The sequence below is a fragment of the Streptopelia decaocto genome (assembly GCF_964273445.1).
Source record: "Streptopelia decaocto genome assembly, chromosome: 12".
In the NCBI taxonomy this organism is placed as follows: Eukaryota; Metazoa; Chordata; class Aves; order Columbiformes; family Columbidae; genus Streptopelia; species Streptopelia decaocto.
Window position 1 is genome coordinate 9,996,992 of NC_138667.1, and position 8,862 is coordinate 10,005,853.

Below are 8,862 nucleotides of genomic sequence, written 5' to 3' on the forward strand. Positions count from 1 at the left end.
CCCGCCCCGCAACAGCAGCGGTACCGGTACAGGAGCCACCGGCCGCGAACGACACCGAGCGCGGAGGAGAACGGGAGAGCGGAGCCGCCTCGGGCTGCAGTGCCGGCGCTCCCGAGAGGGTCCGTGGCTTCTGCTTAACCCCGAGCGACGGCTCGTTGTCCGTTCCACGGGGCTGCACTGCGAGAGGCACTTCTCAGAGCAGGAGGCACCGCGTTTTTCAGGACATCACTGTTTCTTCAGAGGTATGGAGACAATTCCTGGGGACAATCCAGCCTGGGCCCCTCCAGCTAACCAGATGGTAGAGGGAAGAACACTCCAACTAATTGTTCAAAATCTTGAATCTTTATTAGTAAAATATTTCCTAGTTTTATCTGCAGTAATGGCAAAGTTTTATCAGTGCATTTTCCTTTTAACACACAGATATACAGGACCTCAGCTTTTCAGACTGGAAAGATGTGGCCATCAGAAAAATACCTGAAGAATTATATTCCAGGGATATGAGCTCTTTGTCAAACAATAAATATTACAACTGTCTTTGTTTCTTCTTAGCTTAATTCACACTCTAAAGCTTCCTATCAGGGTACTGTGGCAAACCACCACGGGTAAGTGCTATGCAATCAAATAATCTGAAAACCACATAACATACCAGTCCATACCTAATTCAAAGTCTTCCATGCTAATTATAACTAAAATCCATGTTAATTCTTTATGTAGCCTCTGCTGTAGACTGTGCAACCACCAAACATACTTGTAGAAATGTAAATAAGTCTCGGGACTGGTCTTGCTAATTTAGGCAGGTGATCCCTACTTCAGATGTTGCCTGCTGTTAGTCCTGTGAGAAAGTGACTTAAAAGGTTACAGTAAAAACCTGATTTATTTAAATGAGTAAGGACAATGAATGCAATTTAGTTATAGAGGAATATGGTAAATAAGTTGTGCATACACACACAAAAATAACAAGGTGAGCTTGGGAAATTACTCTAAATCTTATAAAGAACCGCCACTAAGTCAAAACTCACAGGCACAGTGAACAAGGAAACCAGCACCAAAAGTGGAAAACAGTCACCCTGCCAAGGGTTGTATAACACATTTTGGAATTGTTGCTATTGCTGGAACACACACTGGTAATATTAAAATCTTTTCAACGATGGAATAATTAATTTGAAGTCCACTATTTAAAAAAAAATTCTTCATAGTTCATTTTACTGACAATTAAACTAATGCAGTGACATCACCATTCACCGGTGTATCCCTTTAAAACGTTATTATTTCAGAACACATGAACATTATCTCTTTGGGGTAACATATCTCAATTCCGTAGCATTTACTACATAGTCTGTGTAGAAGCCTTAGTCCGTACATCTGTAGCATGTATAGGAAGATCTCCAGATTGCACAGAAGCAACTCCACTCCCATGCCAAGCAGTGCCGCACACACGCTGTAAAAATCTTATGTGATTGACAAAGCTCAGGGACTTCTTCAGGAGAGCAAAATAGAACTGTATCACCTATTTACATTAAAGTCCATGAAAAATAAACCAGAGCAACTGAATACCTTTTTAGTTCATATTTTTTCGTATTTCTTTACTTACTACATTAATCGCCACAACTTTGCTTTTTACAGATTCAGTAGTTGAGAAATAAAGCAGACTTTTAGTCAAGAATATAAATTACAATGAACAAATTCAGCAGTTTGTTCTCACGTACTACTAGTCCATACGAAGTCCCACTTTACCAATAAGCAGGAAATTCTGTCCCTATTTCAGCATCTGAGATCACTCCTGATGTTCGTGCTCTTGCCCCGGGATCAGCCACCGAATGCTCTCCGTCCGAACGGTCGCGTACATGACAAAGCTCGCCAGGAAGAGCACAGAAAACAGAAGCAACCAGTCGACGCCTTTTGTGAGGACGCTGGGCAGGGGCCCTTCCCAGTCTTCCTTTGTCACAGCCACGTCGCTTTTAGCTTCTATACCTGCAAAAGAAAGCACTCGATCAACACCAGTAATAATCATTAAATACAGAGAAGCTGGTCCCATTTGGAGCTCTGTTCCAATTCTCAGACTAAGGCGCATGTACAGGTAGACATAAAATTTTGGCGAGACGGTCCTTGTATGTTAACATATGTCTAGCATACAGTTTACTTATGCAAAAACATAATAGTATTTATGTATATTTTTGTAACAGAAGGCTTGTTCTGCCCTTCCACAGCACAGCCTTGGGAAAGTTTGTGGCTTGTGTTTTGCTTTCGTTGGTTTCTTTGTTTTTCTGTGGAGGTTTTTTTGCTTGTGTTGAGTGTTTCTGCTGTATTAGCAAATATATCAATTTCTTATCTCTAATGGAGGCCCTGATAGGCCTTTATGTGTGTGGTCTTACTTTACTTTACAGAGCACAGGAGGACCGTGAGCTGGCTGGCATGAAGCTCACAACATGAACAGCCAGATCACAGAAACTGGAATCTTCTTGCCACCTCCAACACAAGGTCTGAAAACCCCTTGTCCCTCAGCTGCTGCCAGCCTTACATGGCTCTGGCAAGGATGCTGAGGTTCACGTGCCACTGTTCTCAAATTAAATATCTGTGTGGGAAGATGTGCTCGATCCTCAGCACCCTCCCTAGCTAAACCTCGCTGTTTCCTCCCAGTCTGTGACAGCAGCCCTGGGAGCTGAGCTTCTGCCCTCAGTACACCCCAAAATCCAGCTCGCTACAGCAGCTGATTATATAAACTTCTGCCGGGTCCTCTCAGGATCTTAATGAAATTCATTTTAAAGAACAAACAGCAGGGAGAAGAAAGCCCAGTTCAGAGCTAAGACCCGACCTGCTATTCCTGCTGACACATAAGGGCTGATTTACGTACCTGTTTGATTAAAAATGAAGTCTTTCAGCGTTTCCAGCGTTCTGTCTGTGTGATTAAATCTAGCCATAGGTTTAGCACCTTGGAAAAGGAGGATATTTGGTACAGCCACAGTTCCGAATCTAGTTGATAAACTGTGGACATAAAGCAAATACAAGGTATGAATGAAAACAAATCCACTGGAGGAAGGAACAAAGATAGTCATGATACAAGAAGTGTCAGTTTTACTAAATTACATTGTCATTTCATAATAATAAAAAAAATCACTCCTGTTTTTAAAACACAACTTGCTAAAGGAAATAAACTGATGCTAAAGCAGAGGAAGAGCCAATTACCTGCTGTGCTGAGATGCATCCAGCGCGAGGAAGCGAAGAGTTGGAAATGCTCGAGGTAAAGAATTAAAATGAGGTGCCAGACTGGCAGAAAAGCGACACCATGGCGTATAGAACAAGACTAACGTACAGTCACTGCTGTTTGGGTTTAAGAACTCCATCAGGTCCTTTGAGAAAGCCGAATAAAAGCAGACAAGGACAATTAAATAATTAATAGAGCTGTTCTACACAGAAATCCATAATTCAGAAACTAATTAGATACCTGACAATATTTATCAAGTACTTACCCATTTGTTTAACCTTTTTAAAACAGAAGAAGTGTATTTAAACTTTGTTAAAGGTAGCTTTAAAAGTTTATTACTTATGTATGGATCTATATACATATCCATTACAAGAAACAAACTAGAAATGGGCACTGGCAGTAAGCACCATTGACAATTTCAGAGAGAGACACTAATCCATGCAGCACGAACACTGACAGTTCGCTGCAGGTGCACAGATGAGATACACAGCCATGCGGACAGACCTGTACCACCTTATTTTTTTTCCTAATCTGAATGACACAAAAAGCCTCTTTGCCCAGGTATTTCATCTTTTCAGCAGCACACAGGACGTTATACAAGGCAATTCACTGAAATAAACACACTCGCGGTGCTGACCGGGCATCTCGCACCAGCCCCAAGCACTCAAAGCGGCACCAGGCGACCCGCTCACCTGAGACACGTTCAGGATCTGCAGCGTAAAGCGCTCGATGCCGGTGACGTTTCTCTCCTCGCAGTTCACTTTGGGAGCTTTGGCGCTGTCGGTGCCGTTCGACTCCTCGGTGGGCGCGGGCGGCACCGGCTCCGGCACGGCCTGGTCCCGGTCCCGGGCGCTCGCCTGCCCCGGGGCAGCCGTGGGGCTGCTCCCCGCGCCGCAAGCATCACCCCCGGCCGCCGCATCGCAAGCCTCCGTGGCGAGGTCGGACACCACGCCGTCCGCCGCCTCCCCCGGCAGCACCGGGAGCCCCGGGGCCTGCTGCGCGGGGAGCCCGCTGCCCAGCATCGCGTCCGCCATCTCCGCAGTCCGGTACCGCACCGGCTCGCCGCCGTCCTGCACGGAATCGGCCCCGGGGGAGCGGGGCTGCCCGCCGGCGCGCCGCTCCGTCCCCGCCCCTGCGTCGGGACGAACAGGGGACCGGTCAGCTCCGCGCTGCGGCCGAGCCCCGGCCTCCCCGCGCCCCGCTCGGCCCGCACACGCCGCCCAGCCCCCGGCCCCGCCGTGCTCACCGGGAGGAAGGGGCGTGCTGAGCCAGATCAGCAACAGCAGCAGCAGCCCCATCCCCGGCGCCGCCTCCACCCCGCGGCGTCTCCCGGACAACGGCCACTTCCGCCGGTGCCCTCACTCACTTCCCCTTCCGGCGCGCCACCGCCGTGCGTGCGTAACGCCGTGAGGGCGCGGTGCCGCCATGTTGTCTGTGCTCCGGGCCGCGGCTGCGCTGCCGGGGGCGGGTTCGGCGGGGCGGGGGCAGCGGGGCCGCGCAGGGACCGGCTCGGGCGTTCGCGGGCGGGAGGGCGAGCAGTGCCGAGCCGCCGCCGCTCCTCCCCCGCCCGCCCGTTTGTATTGCTGCGGGGGGAGGGCGCGGCCGCGGGCTCCAGAGACCCCGCCGTGAGGGGACAGGAGGCTGCCGGGCTCAGAGCGGTACAGAACACTATAGAGGACTCAGCTCAGCTCCCACTACCTGCCAGTATTACATACAAATAGGATATATATATTTTTTTAACCAATTACCTACAGCCACGGGTACCCGCCGAAGGATTTTCCTGCACGGAGAGGATGTGTTGTCACATGTTTTCACGTGAAAAATAAACTTTAACCTACAGCCAAGCTGGGGTAAGGGTAAAAGCCTATTTTTTAAAGCTAAAAAGTAAATATCAGCTCTTCCCCATCCGTTTATTGCCCAAAGCTCCCAAGCTGAAAAGCAAGATAAATATCTGGTATTTCTTCCTTTAGGAAATAATACTCCCCCTGATGCAGAATTCTTAGTTTCAGTTTAATAGTGAAGCTTCAGGACTATTTTTGGCATTTTGAAAAGGAATGTAATACTTAACTGCTCAAGCCCCCTTTTTTACTGTGTTCCTTAAAACTGCCAGCAGCGCACAATGGTATTCCACCAAAATTCTGCATCTGTCCAAAAGCGAGAGTTACAGACTATGAGAGTATGACCCATACACATGCATGGGGGAAAAAAAAAACAAACAAGGAAAACATTTTACATGCATAGAAATAAAACCGGGTGTCAGCTTTATTACAAAAATGGGATTTTTGTTTTTACCAGGGGACGCTTCTCCAAGTCTGTCCTTCTTGTTGCCTGGAGATTTTTTCCTTTCAAAGTCCAGTTTGCACAAGCATTAATATTGAGGGCATAGAAGTCAAAAAACACAAAACATGAGGTTTGCAGCAAGGAGGAAAACGTTTGATTTAAGCAGATGATAGAGACCAAGCTTGAAAGCAAAAGCACATGAAGGAATCCCAGCTGGTGTGGACTAGCCAGGAAAAAACTGCCCCATTCCCAATTGTCCTTGTCTTTGAGTTTGACAAAAGCAGCATTTTCAACTTGAAAATGAACTCTGGGCACATGGTTCCCAGCTCATGGCTCTGTGCCACCATCAGGGTCCCATGCTTCCCCTGGATGGGTTCAGGCCTCAAGGACAGGTGATGATATTCCAAACCTTTAAAATAACAGACGGCTTCCTGGCAGCGTACCTCCAGTCCTAACATAATATTCTTCCTACTGTAACAGCAAAAGGTTTGTGCAAGATCTTTTTCATGGCACTACTTCTACTAATGGAACACAAATGGATTCCCAAGAATTACAGATAGTCAGGCTTTGTCGTACCCAGCTCACAACAAATGTGCTGTCCCAGTGCTTACTGACTACAGAGGAGGCACATTGCTTACAATACCTGCCAGTTTTCTTGCAAAACTTTCCCGTGGCTTACATTTTTCTGATTTTTAAAGATGTCTGTTTTCAGGGAAAAGTCTACTAAAAATAATTGTTTTCCATCTATTACAAAAACTTGGGCACATTAGAATAGCTTTCTCTGTTAACAAAGGAGCCAAAATTTAGCAAAGAGGAGGATTTGGCAAAACATGAGTATTTTGTTGCACCCATGAATAAACACCCAAACTTATTTGTGCATCTCAGATTTCTGCAGCTGAAATCCTCCAGATTTCAGTCACTCTGGGCCAACTCCTTCACGGGCAACGTGGTGAGGGAAGGAACCAAAGGGGACACGGACTGGGACAAAGAAGCAACGCCAGGACCTTCGCCAAGACCAAGGTTTCCACTCCTATCATCCTGACGGCCTCACAGCTGCGATGTTCAACAGCACAAAGATGAGGTAGGAGAAAACATGACGGGCACTGAAGTCAGAAGCACAGGCTGAGGTCACACAGGGAACTCACATCTACACCTAAATTTGGCATGTGTGACTTTGTAATCTTTGTTTTCTCAATGTGGCTGCAGTTGATTATTTTAAAATATGGCCACTTGAAGCAGTAAATACACATTTTAGTATTATGTATATCCCAAAGTAATACTCTTAGTAATCAAACTTGCACTAATTGTTACTATCATATTTTTCACTAATTAGAACAAGCTTTTGTGGTATTAAAAAAAACTATGAAAGGCAAGATGTATTTGCCTCAGATCATTTAAACAACACTTCAGAATTCCACAACATTTTTCAGCTTCAAAGTAGTTAGAAGTTGTTAACTAATGATTCCTTCCAGCAACCCTGCAAGATAAGCAGATATTTTCACCACGTTTTTACCGACAGGGAAAAGGAGACCTTACTGTCCCTAGGCTGTGCAGGGAACCTGTGCGAGAGGCAGCTCCAGAACACAGTAGCTTTTGGGCTGCCAATTATTTTCTTTAAGTCTTAAAGAATAAACACAGAGCCACAGGTAGAACCTGAATAAAAATAGCACACAACACAAGGTGGCAAGTCAGCCCTTTACTTTTAGGCATTACAGCTTTAAATGCTGAACTGTCAAGAACAGTCTTTGTCTTGGTCCAAAACCACACTCTGTTGAGCTGGCCCATTTAATAGGTGCGATATCACTAATTCACGCTGTACTATTTGTGCTACTTTAAGAGGTTGCACCAAAGAAGTATAAAACCATAAAAATACCAGTCCAGGCCCCAGTCAAGCCCTGGTGTCTCATCATACATATAAATGAAATTATTAAAATATATTACCATCTTAAAGACTCCTTCAAGATGTCCAGCTCACATAGCTGACACCCAGCACCGAGTCTATAAGCATGAAGAAATCATGAACTGGTCCTGTCATCAGAATCTGCACCGACACACCAACTGGGTGTTGAGGGAACAGACTGTGGGGCAACATTGTTGATCAGGTTATTACACGGCAGAGAACACAGCAGCCATGGCAGCAGCCAAGCAACTTCCACCACAGTTGAAAAGCCTGTGTTCTTGTACGATGTCATTTATGACCAATTTATGTATACTCACATTTTTATTACAACCAAGAAAATAATCCATTTTGCTCAAGGAATCACATCCAGGAACTGATTTTTAGAGCAGGCTGTAGCAGACTGTAGTCAAACTCTGTTCTGAACATATCCAGTCAACTTGAAAGCCAAATATTTACAACGACCAGAATGGCCAACAACAAAAGGCATCAGATGTCTTTTTCAGGTAAAAGCAACTTAGTCTGCAAAATAACTGCAACTGACATTTAAACCACTTCAGCCCTAGATGTATTCAGGGCTTTTGAAAGTATGTGGAAGAGGAAACAGAGGGTGTTGGAAGCAAGGGGAGGATGCAGACCCAGGAGTCCTGGATGCGGGTTCTGGTAGGTAGGACAGCCTGTCTTCCCCCAGAGTTATCGAAAAACCTCAGTGGGGTGGGGTGCAGAAAGAGGTTGGGTGGTGTGCAGAGCACATCTTACTAACACACATAAATTGGACTATTGTTAGAATACATGGATAAATACCTCTTATTCATCACAAAAAATGAATAATGATGACTATTCCATTAAAAAGTTTAGTTTGAGTAATTTGAAATCGATTTCCATGTGCAACACAGAAAAAAAAAGCAGCTTACTATTTATATGTACACAGCTCTAACTCCTTTCCCCCCCTCAGTCACTGTAGCAGCATTTTCAATCATTAAAATATAAGCAACATTCCTCTCTTTTCAAACACCTTGCAATTCATACAGGCTTTTTGCCTTAATTCAAACATATGGGACTTGCCTATGACAAGCAATTCACGTCTCACATTGAAATTCAGAAAGCAAAGTATACTGAAAGGATGTGCTTATTTATTTAATTTTGAAATCTCACAACACAGTGGCCTCCTGGCTCTCACAAATCCTGTGTGCATTTTGAAGTCCACACAGGCATGAACACACTCAGTCTATTGTAGTCAGATTCAGTTACACTTCAGGGAGGAAAGGGACAAACACAACAAGTCAAGTGAAATTTGTACAAGGTGAACTAAAATATTTCAGTGCCCATTGGAGTCACTTAAATATGACTGAGACATCAGGAGAACAAACAGCATTTTCATGCATAAGAAAGAAGGACTAAGGTTATTGGTTTGGTAATGCTGTCAATAGGCATCTTTAGCCAGAATTTAAAAGATATTAAAAAAAGACAACAGAAAAAAAAA

At 45.1% G+C, this 8,862-nt stretch overlaps 1 protein-coding gene and 1 long non-coding RNA gene across 2 annotated transcripts; one reads left to right on the forward strand and one right to left on the reverse strand.

Annotated features, from left to right (window-relative positions):
- Positions 1 to 96: 96 nt before the first annotated feature.
- LOC309445149 lies at positions 97 to 2,335 on the forward strand. Its single transcript, XR_014185241.1, has 2 exons — positions 97 to 242; positions 1,766 to 2,335. It is a non-coding gene; the product is annotated as an uncharacterized lncRNA (long non-coding RNA).
- Positions 324 to 4,554, reverse strand: TXNDC15 (thioredoxin domain containing 15). Its single transcript, XM_082063650.1, has 5 exons — positions 4,449 to 4,554; positions 3,895 to 4,334; positions 3,184 to 3,347; positions 2,852 to 2,982; positions 324 to 1,971 (listed from the first exon to the last, which is right to left on the reverse strand). Exons 1-5 carry the CDS (start codon positions 4,498 to 4,500, stop codon positions 1,775 to 1,777), a joined length of 984 nt encoding a protein of 327 aa, XP_081919776.1. The 5' UTR covers positions 4,501 to 4,554; the 3' UTR covers positions 324 to 1,774.
- Positions 4,555 to 8,862: the final 4,308 nt, after the last annotated feature.

Excerpts from the sequence above, each read along its gene's own strand:
- TXNDC15 (XM_082063650.1), bottom strand. The coding sequence starts at position 4,500 with ATGGGGCTGCTGCTGCTGTTGCTGATCTGGCTCAGCACGCCCCTTCCT. Across the intron at positions 4,335-4,448 it reads CAGCACGCCCCTTCCTCCCG|GGGCGGGGACGGAGCGGCGC; the intron begins GTGAGCACGGCG and ends GTCCCGACGCAG. Across the intron at positions 2,983-3,183 it reads GATGCATCTCAGCACAGCAG|TTTATCAACTAGATTCGGAA; the intron begins GTAATTGGCTCT and ends TTATGTCCACAG.